The sequence below is a fragment of the Micromesistius poutassou genome (assembly GCF_964030765.1).
Source record: "Micromesistius poutassou genome assembly, chromosome: 14".
Lineage (NCBI taxonomy): Eukaryota > Metazoa > Chordata > Actinopteri > Gadiformes > Gadidae > Micromesistius > Micromesistius poutassou.
In genome coordinates, this window is record NC_140284.1 from 11,901,682 (window position 1) to 11,918,371 (window position 16,690).

The 16,690-nt window shown below is 50.3% G+C and overlaps 1 protein-coding gene across 2 annotated transcripts; it reads right to left on the minus strand.

Moving 5' to 3' along the window:
* Positions 1–43: 43 nt before the first annotated feature.
* On the minus strand, positions 44–12,884 carry LOC311358576 (collagen alpha-2(VI) chain-like). 2 transcript variants are annotated; one of them, XM_084478659.1, is made up of 28 exons: positions 12,804–12,884; positions 12,138–12,294; positions 10,927–11,537; positions 10,827–10,847; positions 10,650–10,715; positions 10,519–10,572; positions 10,308–10,352; positions 10,174–10,200; positions 10,059–10,085; positions 9,907–9,951; positions 9,777–9,830; positions 9,137–9,199; positions 8,495–8,557; positions 8,362–8,415; positions 8,169–8,204; positions 8,004–8,066; positions 6,918–6,980; positions 6,664–6,726; positions 5,100–5,162; positions 4,864–4,914; positions 4,688–4,786; positions 2,894–2,956; positions 2,681–2,716; positions 2,377–2,422; positions 2,144–2,296; positions 1,238–1,693; positions 952–990; positions 44–868 (listed from the first exon to the last, which is right to left on the minus strand). In XM_084478659.1, exons 2-28 carry the CDS (start codon positions 12,283–12,285, stop codon positions 276–278), a joined length of 3,102 nt encoding a protein of 1,033 aa, XP_084334785.1. In that variant the 5' UTR covers positions 12,286–12,294; positions 12,804–12,884; the 3' UTR covers positions 44–275. The 2 variants fall into 2 exon arrangements, with proteins under 2 accessions (XP_084334785.1, XP_084334784.1); XM_084478658.1 differs by having other exon boundaries at positions 12,129–12,294.
* Between the last annotated feature and the right edge of the window lie 3,806 nt (positions 12,885–16,690).

The window sequence follows — 16,690 nt, forward strand, 5'->3', positions numbered from 1 at the left end:
CTGGTCTTAATTAAAATTAAAACTTGGAAAAAATCAAAACAGGAAAACCGGTGCCGTAGGCGATTGGCGCTAAAAGTGTGTGCTAAAAGAAAGGCTCTACCAAAGAGATGTGCTTGCCGTTTGGAAGTTCTGCCGTTCTGAGTGTATAGCGGGGCCCCTAGAGAGCATGTCTCCTCTCTAGGGGCCCTGAGTGTATAGTGGGGCCCCTAGTGAGCATGTCTCCTCTCTAGGGGCCCTGAGTGTATAGCGGGGCCCCTAGTGAGCCCACTGGCCCCTCAGCAGATCCACTGGATGAAGCGGCCGAAGAAGCCGGGCTCGGAGAGGTCCGAGGGCGTGAAGACGGCCTCCCGGTCACCCATGGCCAAGGTCACCAGGACGTCCTGGTCCACGTCGGGCCCCGTGGCGACCACGGTGGAGACCACCTGCGCACGGCGCATGGCGCTGACGGCCTCGTCCAGGTTCTGCGCGTCCGTCACGCCGTCCGTCAGGAACACGAAGGACAGCTCGCTGTTGCGGCGGCTCTGGCGCGCGCCGCCGCTGGACAGGACGTTGTCGATGGCGTGCAGGATGGCGGGCGTCACGCTGGAGGCGCTCTCCAGGTAGGGCATGCGGGCCACGCCGTCGGCGATGAGGGCGGGGTCGTGCGTGAGCCGGAAGGCGGTGTGGTTCTCTGCGTGGCGGCCGTACTGGACCAGGGCCATGCGAGCCCGCAGGCGGTCCGTCCTGCTCCTCGCCAGCGTCAGCGTTCCCGCCACCTCCTGCAGGAACGCCCGCACCCGCCCGAAGTTGTCCTCGCCGAGCCGCTCGGAGCCGTCCAGTAGGAAGACGATGTCCACGGGCCGCATGGCGCAGCGGGCCACGTCCGACTCTGGAGGGGAACACCGAACCAATCAGAGCCCTGGACATGAAATGCTGGCCGAGTGGCGCTGGGTGACGGGCTGAGAGACTCACCTGGTCGGCAGGGGAGGTCTGGGCACACGGTCACAGGGTCTGGAGGAGGGAACAGCACACACTGATTGAGGGCTCTTGGCTCAGTGGCCTCTAGTCCACTTAGAGTCCAGTCCAGACATTAAAGTCTTGGACTTTCTGGACATGGTTCTCCCACGGCCCCCCTGCCTACCAGCCCTCAGAACCAGAGCAGCGTCAACAGACCTGACTCTGGTCTGATGCTAGGACCATCCCATCTCTAGCCCCCAAAAAAGACAACAGACAGACAGACATCCCCCGGTGGTCTCACCGGGGCAGAGCACGGTCTCCATGGTGGTCAGGAAGTCGTCGGCCACCAGGTCGGCGAAGCGCCTCATCCCGGTGACGCGGTCCTTGCGGTGGCAGGCGATGGAGCCCAGGATCTCGTCGTCCTCCGCCTGGCCGAACATGTCGCCCACGCCGATGGCGTTGACCTCCACGCCCGCCTCGCCGCACAGGTAGGGAAGCAGGGCGTCGTCGTCGCGCGGGTCGAAGCGGCCGTCCGTCACCACCACCACGTTGATCCTGGCCCCCGCGCGCCGCCCGTCCCGGATCAGGTGGTCGTAGGCGAACTTGAGGGCGGAGGGCGTGAAGGTGCCGCCAGCGATCCACTGCAGTTTCTTCACGGCCGTCTTGAAGGCGCCCATGGAGTCGATGTGGGGGTCGCTGAGCCGGATCACCTCGAAGGTCCCATTGTGGCTGTACTGGACCACGCCCACACGTGTGCCTGGGGGGGTGAGGGGGATCAGACTAGGGTTAACTACGGGGTCTGGACTGTGGGGGGATCAGACTAGGGTTAACTACGGGGTCTGGACTGTGGGGGGTGAGGGGGGTCAGACTAGGGTTAACTACGGGGTCTGGACTGTGGGGGGTGAGGGGGATCAGACTAGGGTTAACCACGGGGTCTGGACTGTGGGGCTAGGTGAGGGGGGTCAGACTAGGGTTAACTACGGGGTCTGGGTGTCTAAACATCAAATTCAAATCTATCTCTTTTATATGTTCTAAAATATCCTGACACACAACCCTGACATTGTGTGATAGTCTAAAAAACACTTTACTCTGAACCACTATTTGAAAGGGAACATATTTAGGAGGAGAACAAGTCTGGATGAGTCCTCAGTACAAGCAGTCCTCTCTGGGCGGAGGTGCACATGTGTGAGGTCTGGAGGAGAGGTACCGGTGAGCGAGGCGGGGTCGCTGGCCATGGAGCCCAGCCGGTTGATGGTGTTGATGACGAAGTGCTTCTCCAGGGTGAAGTTGGCCAGCCCCACGCTCTCGGAGCTGTCGATGACAAACACGATGTCCAGGGCCCCGCAGCGCTTCTCACAGTCTGGGGAGGAAGCAGGGCGGTCAGGGCGGGGGCCAGGTGGACCCTGACCTCCACTGACCTCTGACTCCGTCTCCACTCACCACAACAGCCGCACGTCTCTCTGATGTAGCTCATCACGTCGCACTCCTGAAGCCAGGGGACATTAACAGGACTGTGATGACCGGCATATTCAATATCATACACTAGGTCATATTTATCATGACATTGATATGGATAGGAAATGACGATAAAGACTATAACTGATTAGGACAAAAAGAGGAGTCGTTCTTGAGTCAAAGACAAAAACTCATGTTGAAGTTGAAAAAGGTTTAGTTTTATTAATCTGGATTTATTGGCTGGCTCTACTGCTGAACAAAACACGGTTCTTTAGAGACGGTCACTCACAGTGAGTCCAGGGTCCCCCGCCGGTCCAACTCCACCCTACACACACACGCACACACAGACACACACACACACAGACACACACACGCCCACGCACGCACACATGCACATACACACACAAAGACACACACACACACACACAAAGACAGGAGTGTTGTTGATAGTTCCTCTCCACCGCCCACTGGTCTTATTATGGGATGGAGGCCGTGGTCTTACGTCCGGGCCGGCGCCTCCGCGGGGTCCTCTGCTCCCGGGGCGACCCAGAGTCCCGTCTTCGCCCTGCAACAACAACAGGTCTCTACCAGCAACCATACCAGGAACCACTACCAGGAACCACTACCAGGAACCACATCCACAACCAGCAACCACAACCAGGAACCACAACCAGCAACCACAACCAGGAACCACTACCAGGAACCACAACCAGGAACCACAACCAGGAACCACTACCAGCAACCACAACCAGGAACCACAACCAGGAACCGCAACCACAACCAGCAACCACAACCAGGAACCACAACCAGGAACCACAACCAGGAACCATATGGGGTCAACAACCAGGTAAATAAAGCCCCTTTTCCACCCACAGTACCAGCTCAATTCGCCTCGACTCGGCTCGCCTTTTTTTGGCGCTTCCATCGCCAAAATGTGGTACCTGGTACTTTTTTAGTCTCACCTCCGTCGAGGTTCCAAGAGAGCTGATCTGATACTTTTGTGTGACGTAAAAAGGCTGCTGGCCACTGATTGGCCAGAGTGACGCCACTGGACGAATAATGATGAGCACGACGTCCGAGCCCGACACCCGACACCCGGTGTCTTAAATACTAGCATCAGCGTTCAGTCAACAATAGTGATTGATTATTGAACATGGCAGGATCAGCGCTCAAGAACACGCCGTGGACCGTGACCGAGGTGGAGACACTCCTGTGTGTAGCCCTGTCTGTTTATGCAGTGGTCGCGTATGTGTCGCAGTTTTGCGCATGCGTGCTATGACGACCCGCCCACGTTGAAGAGGTACTTTCTAGATGGAAACACGACGTGCCTGGAACCAAACCAAGTCGTGCCACGCTAAGTCGTGGCAAGTTGAGCTGGTACAACAACCAGGAACCATACAGGGTCAACAACGAGGAACCATACAGGGTCAACAACCAGGAACCATACAGGGTCAACAACCAGGAACCATACAGGGTCAACAACCAGGAACCATACGGGGTCAACAACCAGGAACCATACGGGGTCAACAACCAGGAACCATACAGGGTCAACAACCAGGAACCATACAGGGTCAACAACCAGGAACCATACAGGGTCAACAACCAGGAACCATACGGCCTGTAGGGTCAACAACCAGGAACCATACGGCCTGTAGGGTCAACAACCAGGAAACATACAGGGTCAACAACCAGGAACCATACGGCCTGTCTGGGGTCAAACTCATCTTCACTCAGCACACATTCATCCTCAGCAGATCTTTGATCCATCAGGAGCTACAGTGAAGGAACAGTTAGGGGGCGTCTTGCTCCATGGAAGTTACCGGTAGACCGGAGACGTGGGATTCAAACCCACAAGCCTTCAGCCAGGACTTAACCTGCCAAACCAGGAGGGTGTGGGCTGAATGAGCAGGGTGCTCTGATGACAACCAGCAGCCCCCGGGTCCTGGTGAGTGGGGTCCGGCCCTCCTGGTCCCCCTGGTCTGGTGGACTCACCAGGTCTCCCGGCCCTCCTGGTCCCCCTGGTCTGGTGGACTCACCAGGTCTCCCGGCCCTCCTGGTCCCCCTGGCCTGGTGGACTCACCAGGTCTCCCGGCCCTCCTGGTCCCCCTGGTCTGGTGGACTCACCAGGTCTCCTGGCCCTCCTGGTCCCCCTGGTCTGGTGGACTCACCAGGTCTCCCGGCCCTCCTGGTCCCCCTGGTCTGGTGGACCCACCAGGTCCCCCGGCCCTCCTGGTCACCCTGGTCTGAGTCTGGTCCCCCTGGTCTGGGTCTGGTCCCCCTGGTCCGGTGGACTCACCAGGTCTCCCGGCCCTCCTGCGGCTCCCTGGGCTCCCTTGGCTCCACAGTCTCCTCGGCCCCCCCTCGGCCCCCTGCTGCCTGGATCCCCACGGTCACCCTGGCAACGACACAGACCGTTTAACCCCCAGACACAAACCAACACGGACTCCTTCGTACAGCAGCGGGCGGCCTCACCGTGGGGCCCCGGGGCCCGGGGTAGGTGAAGCCGTCCCTCCCTTGGTCGCCCTTCCAGAGGGAGAGGAGAGAGAACAGTGACGTCATCCTTCTTATGGAACATGATTCATGTGAGTGATGACCACATGAATCCTGTTCTGATTCAGATCGGGTGGATCAGCATGTCCCTGGAGGTGTGCTGACCCTTGGGTCCACGCCCCCTCCCCTCCTACATGTGTCCTTCAGTGGAGACCCACCTTGGGTCCCGGCGGCCCGGAGTCCCCCCTCGGCCCGGCGTCTCCCGGGCCCCCCGCGGTGCCCTGCAGAGGAACAGGGAGACGGAACATTCCTCTGTGAGGAGGTCAGACCCCCAGGGAGGTCCCGACGGGTGGGCTGTGTTTATGTCTGGAGGCTGTGACCAACTGTATATTCATTCTTTATCAGTGTTATGAACGGTGAGTTATAGACAGTGAGTTTTAGGCCCCGTCCACACGGAACCAATTTTTTGGTGAAAAAGTCTTGTGCGTTTGGGCCGACCGTCCAGACGGATCCGGCGTTTTCGGTGCCTGAAAACACACTTTTCTGAAACCAGGTCCCAGGTTGGATTCAGATAAAAACTTACCTATGCGTTTTCGTGTTAGGATTTTGTGGATGCCTGAAACGCAAACGATGACGTCATCGCCCCCCCCCCCCCCCCCCCACCAGCTGGGCGACGTTAGAGTTGTGTTGAATTTGTTTTGTTTTTATTTGATTTGTATTATTTTTGTAGCTTTAAATACAGCACATACAACACTTGGTAAATTTACTAACTGTACATTAAAAAATATTTCTGCTCAATCCTCAAGGTTTAAAGGGGTAGTTCAGGATTTTGGACATCAGGTCTCATTTCCAAGTGAGCCAGTGTGTTATTTATCATTGGAGACCGTTTTCAACACTTTTCATTCAGTCCTTCTAGTTGCAGAAATCGCTGGTGCTGGGCTAGCGCAAGTCGAGGGGAACTGCTAGCCTGCCAATAAAACAGTTTTACCCACTCCAAAGTACACCCGATGCAAACCAATTATAATGCCCGACTATCCATGTAAATGTCTGTGTTGATAGAATAGTGTTAGAAATAAACGTACCCTTGCATCGCATTGCATTTAGTTTATAATCCCTGTAGTTGGAAGCAAGCTACGGCAGCGGCGGACTGATATTACATGGAGTGCACTTCTGTTTACCTTCTGCTGTAGTGAATTGGTTGCTACACCGGAGCAAAGTGAAATTCTGCCGCTGCTGAGAAAGTAGTCCCCCAAAATGTAACGTGATCATTGCGATACAAGGATAGTTTTATTTCTAATATTATTCTATCAACACAGACATTTACATCGATAGTCGGGCGTTATAATTGGTTTGCATCGGGTGTAATTTGGAGTTGGTAAAACAGTTTTTATTGGCAGGCTAGCAGTTCCCCTCGACTAGCCTAGCACCAGCGATTTCTGAAACTAGAAGGACTGAATGAAAAGTGTTGAAAACGGTCTCCAATGATAAATAACACACTGGCTCACTTGGAAATGAGACCCGATGTCCAAAATCCTGAACTACCCCTTTAACAACTGCTTTCTCCTCCTCGACTGTATGTTTGTATACAGCATGCAGGCTTGATGCGCTCCACTTTTTTTTATGGAGAACCAGCGCCACACAGTGGCCTTGAATATGTACTACAGCGTTTCTACAGCTCGATGCGTTTTTGCAATAAGTCCGTCTTTACAGAGATATTCCTGAAACGCATCAAAGGAAAACGGAGAGGAAGGATTGTTTCAGCCCGTGTGGACGGGGCCTTACATTGCGTCCCGGGCCCCCTGGGGGGCCTGACTTCCCCCTCGGTCCTGGTAGGCCAAGGTCCCCCTGGGAAGGAAAGAGGTCAAAGGTCAGCCCAACATAAGGGTCGTCTCAGATCCTGGTTATGCTAACATGAACCTGTTTGAGCGGTGCTGTGGTCTGCGTGGTGAGGCCACCTGGTGCATGAGGGCGGAGCCGCTGACCCCCCCTCTCCAAACCCCACCCACAGGAGGAGAAAGACCTCCAGACCCCCTCACCTTTGCCCCCTTGGATCCATCTTCTCCTGTAAAGCCCCGGCCTCCCTCGGGTCCTCGTTCTCCCTTAAAGATTACAAGATGACATCATCAACAGACCATCAATCTTTGGAGCAGAACAGTTTTGTTTTCTACAGCGTTGCCGCAGTGACAGGCGGTCTTCTGCGGAGAACTATGTAGAATATCTCTCCCTTCTTCTGTTCGCGTGGCTGGGGAATGTCCCGATGGCAGCTGTGCAATTGATTGTAAGCAAAAAGAAAGTCTTCGTGAGCCGCTGCTCTGAGAGGAACGCCCAGCTCAGAGCCGGGGCTCAGAGCAGAGCCCCTCTGGCTCTGTGTGGAGCAGAGGAATCCTCTGGGAGAGCTCTCCGTTCAGTCAGACCGTCTGCCTCAGACACGCACCTTATTGGTTTTAGTTCCTCCTTTTGTTTGCAAATCTGTCATACTAGCTTTCTTTAGATCAATATTTTATTGATACAAAATAAAATAGGACTATTCTCTACCTTATGTTTTTATCAGTCAACCAGATGACGTTTCCCTCAGCGTGCGCTAGACAATTAGATAAGGTGTCTTAAGCCCTTTAGATACGGTGTCTTTAGACCTTTAGATAAGTTGCTTTAGACCTTTAGATAAGGTGTCTTTAGACCTTTAGATAAGGTGTCTTTAGACCTTTAGATAAGGTGTCTTTAGACCTTTAGATACGGTGTCTTTAGACCTTTAGATAAGGTGTCTTTAGACCTTTAGATAAGGTGCTTTAGACCTTTAGATAAGGTGCTTTAGACCTTTAGATACAGTGTCTTAAGCCCTTTAGATACAGTGTCTTTAGACCTTTAGATAAGGTGCTTTAGACCTTTAGATAAGGTGTCTTTAGACCTTTAGATACGGTGTCTTTAGACCTTTAGATAAGGAGTCTTTAGACCTTTAGATAAGGGGGGGGGGGGGGGGGTATGATCGATAATAGAAAATGCGCAGATCTTTTTTTTTTTGTGTGCTCGTGCCGCCCCCCCCTGTAATGCCGCCCCGGGCGCCTGCCCGCATCGCCCATACCTAAAACCGCCACTGTTTAGACCTTTAGATAAGGTGTCTTTACCTTGTCACCCTTGAGTCCCCCCAGTCCAGACGCCCCCTTCACACCGCTGTCCCCTCTCCTGCCCTAGAAGACATTCAGTGAACAAGACTCTCAGAACAAGGTCACCCCTCCACATGAAGAAAGCTGAACATCCAGATATACTTAGAGATTAGGAGGGAGGAGTACAGGTTCTCCCTTCGGGCCCAGGGCTCCGCCTTCGCCCTGCAGGGGGAGAGGAGAGAGGAGATCAGCCACAGTGTGGTCAGCCAGGGTCCACAGCAGAAGCTGCTTCTCACTGGTCAAGAACATGATAATATCACTGCTGATGCTATTGCTACACTGCACTCTGTCAGGCTGTGTTTCAGAGTTGTGTGCGTACCGCGGGCCCCTTGTCCCCAGGCCCTCCTGGGTAGCCTGGGTTCCCTGTGTCGCCCTTCAAAGGAACAAAAACAAGGTTTAATCAGGACGGGGGTGAGGATGTGTTCTGGTTCCTGTGGCTTGGTGGTGAGTACCTTTGGTCCTGGCTCTCCGCCTGGTCCCGGGGGTCCTGCTCTGCCTGCTCGGCCCGTCCCTCCCTGTCATGTGACCACCAGCAGACGTTACCAGTATGCACACACCTGTGGATGGACTTAAGAGCGCCAGCACACTGGAGTCTGTGTGTCATGTGTGCGTGAAAATATTTTGTACACTATTTGAGATCTGTGAAAAAATATGTTGCTGTGTGTTAAAAGTGTTGAGCATCCAGACAATTATGTTCTTTTTTATTAGCCATAAGAAATGAATAAAAATACTCTGAGAGCCTGGAAGGATATTACTAAACGTGGAAGAACGAAAAGCCTTAGCAGCTAGCTTGCTGCAACGAGCATCAGATATGAATCCTGGATTCCTCTGGGACTCGGCCGTTTATAAACCAAGCTGAGCCTGTCCCACACTGTTTTAACAGTTAAATCCTTTTATATGGAGCAACAGATCTGCTGGTCCTCATTTTACTTCAGTGAAAGGAGAGAGATAATGATCTTGTCTTCTGCTCAAACAGCTTGAGAAGGAAATGAACAAGACAAGGCCTCAGGGTCCTGTTCCCCGGGGTCACCCTGCTGAGACAATCACAGACATCTACCTTCACGCTAACACGATGAAACGGACGAGGTGCCCACCTTCACTCCTGGTGGGCCTGCAGGTCCAGAGTCCCCCGAGTCACCAGGAAAACCTTCAGATCCCTTTAGGAAAAACAACACGCTGCTTATTATGTACACTGCAGTGTAAGTCACCCTAAGACCTATGGAGGACAACCAGACGCCACACTGCTGGTTCTACTGCCTCACTGTTCCCTTTTACTCCATTAGTGTATGTATTTTAACATGGTGGTACATCAGCACTGCCTCTCCAGGGCATTGGAGATTAAATAAAAGGTTGAATGACTTTCAAACGACTACATAGTATTGAAGAGGAATAATAATTAAAAACACACCATAAATCCTAATGCAATAGCAGAGAACATACAGCTGTGAGATAAGTTTACCAGCTGTTCCACCTGTAAGTCAGATCCACACACCACACATAGTCAGACACACACACACCACACAGTCAGACACACACCACACAGTCAGACACACACCACAGTCAGACACACACCACACAGTCAGACACACACACACATATAGTCAGACACACACACACACACACACCCACCTTGTCCCCTGGTAGTGACACACACACACTCACCTTGTCCCCTGGTAGTGACACACACACACTCACCTTGTCCCCTGGTAGTGAGACACACACACACACACTCACCTTGTCCCCGGCCCCTCCCTGGCAGCCAGGAGTTCCGATGCGTCCAGTCTTGCCCTGAAATCAAGCAGGCGGTAAACATGTTGAGTGTCAAACAGGACGTCATGGAGGAGCCAATGTGTGCCGGACTTACTTTGAATCCATCCGTCCCGTTCCTGCCGGCCGCTCCAGCAGAACCCTGAGCATCAGACACAACACAATGAGGGGCTGGTCTCACGTGGAGACCATAGCGTCACATGGTACTAGGACGTATCTAGAGACGGACCAATCAGAAGAGCTGCTGACCTTTGCTCCTGTGTATCCGATCTCACCCTGTGAGACACAAAAGGAGACACCAGTGAGGGGCGGTAGTATAGATCAGGGTATTTACAGATCATACAGAATATTATTCAGACGTTACCCTGTCTCCCTTCAGCCCGATTGCTCCCTGTGGGACGACACAACAGCAGATCAGGGAGAGAACAATGACACAGATGAGGTCGTATGCACGTATCGAGAGGAAGGCCAAATGGAAAATAACTTTTAATGACCCACCTTGGAGCCGGGTCGACCAATTGGTCCTTCGATTCCAGGATCGCCCTATCAGAGATGGCATGTTATGAGCACAATGTTCCAAGTATCATGTCACTATTAGTGTTGTATATAGTATAGTACATGTATTAGTCATATTCTCCGTGTGTATGTCCTCTCATTAGGACATGGTGTTGTCTCTGGGTGTAGCGGTCCTACCTGACGGAGGTCCTACCTGATAGCCCTGCTCCCCTTTACCCCCAGGGTGACCCCCTTCTCCCTTGTTCCCCTAGGAGGGAGACAGGGGTTGAGATTCAAACTAAAGCATAAAGAGGAGGAAAAGCCTTTTGCAGTGCCGGCACTGACCTTTGGCCCTCGGTAGCCCTTTGGCCCCGAGCTGCCCGGCGTCTCCAGGCACGAGTCCTTGTAGCACTATGAGGTCAGGAGATCACAGCCACACGCATCATTCAGGTTACACTACATCGACTGAAACAAGTGTAACAGGACTGGAGTCAGGTTCAACCTGGTGCTGTCTGGTCCTACCTGCAGATACGCTTGGTGTTTCTGAAAACAAACAGAGTGGATCATTAGAAACCCCCAAACCCCTCAGTGAGTCCTGCCCCCCCCTGAGCCTCCCCAGTACCATGACTTTGAGGATGCGGTCAATGGTGTCGGTCATGATGCGGGGCCGGCCGTCCACCAGGTCCACGGCGATGTAGTCGTCGCGGTACACCTCAGCGGGGGGGCTGGCGATCTCCCTCAGCCCCGCCTCGTCCACCGTCCGCGAGGCCGCCACCGAGAACACCCTGATGCCCTGGTCACGGGCCGTCTCCGCGCTGCTCCTCACGCCGCCGCACGGGCTCCCGGTCACGTGGCCGTCGGTGACGACCACGGAGAAGAGAGCGGCCCTCTGGCCCGCGGCGTGGCGCGTCATCAGCGAGGTCATGTTGCCCAGGGCGCAGTCGGTGAAGGTGCCCCGGCCCAGGTAGCTGATGCCGCTCAGGCTGCGGATGAAGCTCTGGCGCGTGGAGAAGTGGCTGAACACCACCTGCCTCTGGGAGTAGTGCAGCCCGCCCACCGACCAGGTGAGGCGCACACGGCCCCCCTGGTACTCCTCGTCCGTCAGCCGCTGGGCGAACAGTTTGGTGAACTCCTTGATGTTGTCCACCAGCACCCCGGGCGGCGACTCCTGCAGGGAGATGCTCTCCGACGTGTCGATGGTGAAGAACAGCCGCACGGGGCAGTCCACGACCTCTGTGCGGCGGGACGAGGAGGGGATCAACGGGAGGCTGGTGGCACCACTACACGTTGTTAAAGCTGCACTATGTACGCCCTCCCGTCAGCAGCCTCTAGTGGCGGGAGTCGCAGCTACATCATGCAGTGAGCGTGAGTCAAGACTCTTTGCTATGGAAACCAAGCCAACATGCATTCAGCCAGCATGTCTCCAAGCCAGGGAACACAAGGATGTTTTTACATGCCCTTATCAAAACCCCAAATACTGTTGTGATTTTCTGGACATGACAGGACATAAGGTAACATGCTATGCGCCTCAGCCAATGCTGATATTCTCCCACTGTGAGGGATCAACGGACCAGAATAAAAGGATTATACAGAGAGATTCCCTGGAAGGACTGACTCATGGATGGGAGTGTTTTATTGTTGATAAACGTTCTAGTGTAGTTCTAGTGCATAAGAAAGGTGAGAAAAGTGCAGGTTTAACGTTGACCATTCATTAGTAGCGTGTGTAATGCAATTCATTATAACTGTTAGTATTCAATGGACTGAAGCTGTGGATAAGCGTGTCGGGACCTGAAACAAGGTCGACCTTTCATCCTCTTGACTCACTCTCACAACCTTTATTGGGCGGAGGGGTCGGGTACGGTGCGGGAGCGGGGGTCGGGTCGGGCCAGTCCCCTCGTCTCGGACCTCGCTCGCTCAGATATTGTGGAAGTGCATTTTTCAGAACGCTCAAAAGGATAAATGCTAAAATAAGAGCCATCATCTGCTCACCCTGAGGAGGTAAAAGAGGAATGACACAGAGAGAGGTTGAGGCTTTAAGTGTGAAGGCTCTGCCTTTACCACAGGAAACGGCTGTCAAACACATGAGCCTTCAGAAGGTCTGTCTCAGCTCTGTGAATGTTTACATCATGAAGACACAGCAGGGCAATAACCATCCTCCAACTAACAGAGAAGAACATTATATATATGATATTATATTATGTTATATCATATTATATTATGTTATATAATATTATATTAAGTTATATTATATAACGTTTTATTATGTTATATTACATTACATTATATTAAATAATGCAGGGCAATAACCATCCTCCAACAATGAGAGAAGAACACAACTTTGCGGTATTTTCTTGGTATTTCTCTTGCAACACATAGTACTAACCCTAACCCAAACAAGGCAATAGGTTTAGAGGATATAACTTACACCACGCAAGGTTTCAATTGGTAAGAAGAAAAAACTCACCGATCCAGGCGACAGTAAACGTTTAGTTAATTTACCTGCAGCGTTTGGAAATGCGAGGAAATGTAATTAATGATCTGTGGGGAGAGGCATCTCTACTGGACAACACGTTGATCAGGGTTCATCAGCGCTCCTTTGGATCTGCGCTTGGACACGGGAGCGCATGCGCGGGCTCTGCGCCCTAAATGGATAAGGGGACTGTCACACCACTGCTGTCTTAATTGTTGTGAGAAATAAACCACGTAATTTCTTCCATTTGACAGAGGATACGGTTCCGTATTGTACATAATGCTTATCGAGTGATGTGAGAGGTCTTCTATTTCAGAGGCGGACTTCGACACAGTGCACATGTTTTACTTTGTATTTAGCCTATTTCTGTATTTGTAACTTGATCCTATGTGTCAATGTTAACACTAGCATTGGATGGTGAAAATTATTTTTAAATTAATGTTTTAAAGGATTTCATAGCACAAGAAAAGTTAAACCTAAAGAATATATATATATATATATATATATATATATATATATATATATATATATATATATATATATATATATATATATATCCAGTACATATATATATATATATATATATATATATATATATATATATATATATCCAGTACATCCAGCCCAGCAGCAGTCTGATGAGAGTCCTTACATGGACCGGGCCCAGGCCTAGTGTAAACTGCTGCTGCTCGCGGGTCTCTGCTCCATCTCACCACATCTGCTCCATGTACACTATAAACACATGCATAAATATGTATACCGACACACATATACACACATATATATATATATATATATATATATATATATATATATATATATATATATATATATATATATATATATATATATATATGTTTATATAAATAAATGTATCACACAATTATACTGTTTTATCCTACAATGTATGAGTAAGAAAGCATGGTGCTATAGAACTAGATCAACTATCGTATCATCACATGCATGCTAAAGGCTGTTGTGCGTCTCTGCCTGCGTTAGAAGGTCCTGGTGTGTCTGTTGAATACCGTTTACCACGCAGCAGCGAGCCTCACCTCGGAAACACTCTCCGCGACCTCCCAACGGAGCAGACACGGCCCGGCTGTTTACACAACCCCCAAACAGTGTGTGTGTGTGTGTGTGTGTGTGTGTGTGATGCCTCTCCCCCCCCTCCCTAAAACATTTTCTGCCGCCCACCCCCCCCCCCCCCCTCTCCCCGGCTCCCCCAGAGGCCGTGGTATAATTCGCACACGCAGTGTGTGTCTGTTGTGGCTGTGTATATTTCAGAGAGAAAGATAGAGATAGAGATAGACATAAAGGGGGTGAGAGAGAAAGAGATGAGGACTTTAGTTTCAATGTTTCAGTTGTTAACCAAAGCCAGGCTCTGGGACAACTTCAAAACATTTTTCTGATCATTTATGGAAGTACATATCTGCCCAACCTTTTTTAAGATTCCCGCCTTCAACGAGGTAGGCCTATAGGTCAATACTATCAATTGTTTATAGCAAAACACTTCAAGATAATCATGTCCTAGACAAATCTTGTCCCAGAGATGTAAGAGCACCGCCTGAACACGCCGCTAGAGGGAGCTCTGGGTACAGACCACATTAAAACATTGACCAGCTGCCTCCCACGAGCCGATATCAATAAAGACTCTTAATTAATGATTGTTAGGGGGCTAAGCACAAAGTGCGAGGCAACCTATTGTAATCGTTAGTGTTTTTATTATTATTATTCCGCCGCGTTTGACTTACACGGCCTAAACCGCTCGCACGCTTTTTATGAAACTTTCTACAGCTGTAGAGGCTGACTCAACATTAACAGAGAATATAAATATAAATATTACACTGATTGGCCCAAAGGTGGCGCTATAGCAGTAGTCCTAAAATGCAAATTTTGAACAAGCATATCTCGTGACCTCTTTTACTTACAGTCATGGAACTTTGCCAGAACATGCACATCCTCATGATGAACAAATCTGCCTCAAGAACCTGTGACTTCCTTTGGATAGATTTACGGCCATCTTGAATTTTGTTGAACAACAAAATTTCCTAAGGTTCCGTAGGGAATTTAGTGTAGGTTTAGTCTAGGTTTTTGACTTAGACAAAATTCATTTTGCACATATCATCTATGGACCAATGTCTTCAATCTGACATAAAGGGAAGTCTGTACAATAACAATCAAAGCACCCAGGAGCCATTGACTTCTAAAAAGGGTGTGGTTTAAAACTCGTAAAGACTCATATCAAGATGGACTCCAATGATCTTCAGTCCAATACAAATGTCGTTCAAAATAAAATTCTGAACAAGATGAAATCCACATATTTTCAATTTGGGCGTGGCATCAAAATCACCACAGTTCCTAAACGGAATGTTTAATTTGAGCGGGACCAACTCAGTGGCTGTTTGGGACCAAAGTTCTAAGGTGCTTTCCATTTGTATGGTACGCCGGTACGTCCTAGTCGTAAGGTGTAAATCTCCCAGCTTTCTTGCGGCATTTCATCCATATGCGGCATATGGATAGATCAATGGATAGATGTTCTATATATATCTATGGATAGCACCATTAGATGAAGGCGATTGACAGAACAACATGGCCGCCAGAGGCTCAAAATCATTAACATTTAACTCAACGCCAAAAGGCGGGGTTAACTTAACTGAATCATCATCAAACTTGGTGGGGTAAAAGGCACATGGGTCAAGATGAACCTCTCCAAATGGTATTCAGATCGGACGTTAGTGGGCGTTATACAATTAACTGAAAATGCAACCTCTCCAAATTGTATCCAGATCAAAGCTGAGGCTACTCCAGCCTTGTCAACCGTACGCAAACAAAAAAGGTCTTGATGGTCTACGACAGGGTCTTAATGATCTGTGTCATGGTCTAAATGGTTTTATCAGGGTCTTTATGATCTGTGTCATGGTCTAAATGGTTTTATCAGGGTCTTTATGATCTGTGTCATGGTCTAAATGGTCTATTAGGGTCTTTATGATCTGTGTCAGGGTCTAAATTAGTTATATTATATTGTATTATGTTATATTACATTCCATTCCATTATATTATATTATATCGTACAAAGGCCTCAGGACATTATAAATAGCAGTGCTTTATAGAGCTCCTTTGGAGAGGAAGGACAGAGAGCTCTCTCCTCGTCAGTCATTTCCTCCGTTGTGTTCGTGTGTGGTTGTGTGGTCAGGATTCTGGACTAGAAGAAACAACAAATAGCACGTCAACGCATCGATTAGATAGACTCCCACAAGAGGGTCTAGGTTCGAGCTCCCAGTGTCCGCGGGGGGGGGGGGGGGGGGGTCAATCTGGAGCCCTACCTGCTGCTGAGTGGGAGCTGGACCTAGACTGGATCAAACCAGACAAAATAACTCCTCAAGATGTTCAGCTTCAGCTGTGGATCTGTCATCTATAATGGTGTTAGAGTGTTCTATAGATGGTTGTCCAGTCGTAACAGTATAAGTTGTATAAAGTATACTAGTATAATGTTGTGTTGAAGGACACTGTGGAGAGAAGTATGTAAGACGTACCTCTACTTAATAGAGACATGAAATATGTATTTATTTATTTTATAGTCTGAGCAATATGAATGTCTTGAACGAGGCCACATTTTCAAAACTTGTGTGATTTAGAAATGACAAAAAGCAGGAGGGGTAAGGCTGGAGAGAGGCGCTCCAGTGAGTAACTGAGTGGATGTTTAATAAACGCAGGAGCATAAAGCCGGAGGGTTGGCGTGTTGTTCCAGGACATGTTCTTCAGTCCCGTGCCAAACCAAAGAGCCGACGCAGCTCTTTGTCTCTGCCGTGTAATCCTCACTCCCAACAAGCCCCGGCGGGACACGTGTACACGATTGAAACAGCGAACAGAAGAGCCCTTTCCCCGCGTGTTAATTGGTAACGCTTCTGTTCATAGA

What these genes read in the sequence shown, in the direction of transcription:
- LOC311358576 (XM_084478658.1), bottom strand. Translation starts at nt 12,285, where the DNA reads ATGATGGCTCTTATTTTAGCATTTATCCTTTTGAGCGTTCTGAAAAAT. An exon ending in ACCGCATCCTCAAAGTCATG is followed by an intron (nt 10,848 to 10,926) that starts GTACTGGGGAGG and finishes GTTTGTTTTCAG; the next exon opens with AAACACCAAGCGTATCTGCA. An exon ending in AGAGACGTGCGGCTGTTGTG is followed by an intron (nt 2,297 to 2,376) that starts GTGAGTGGAGAC and finishes CTTCCTCCCCAG; the next exon opens with ACTGTGAGAAGCGCTGCGGG.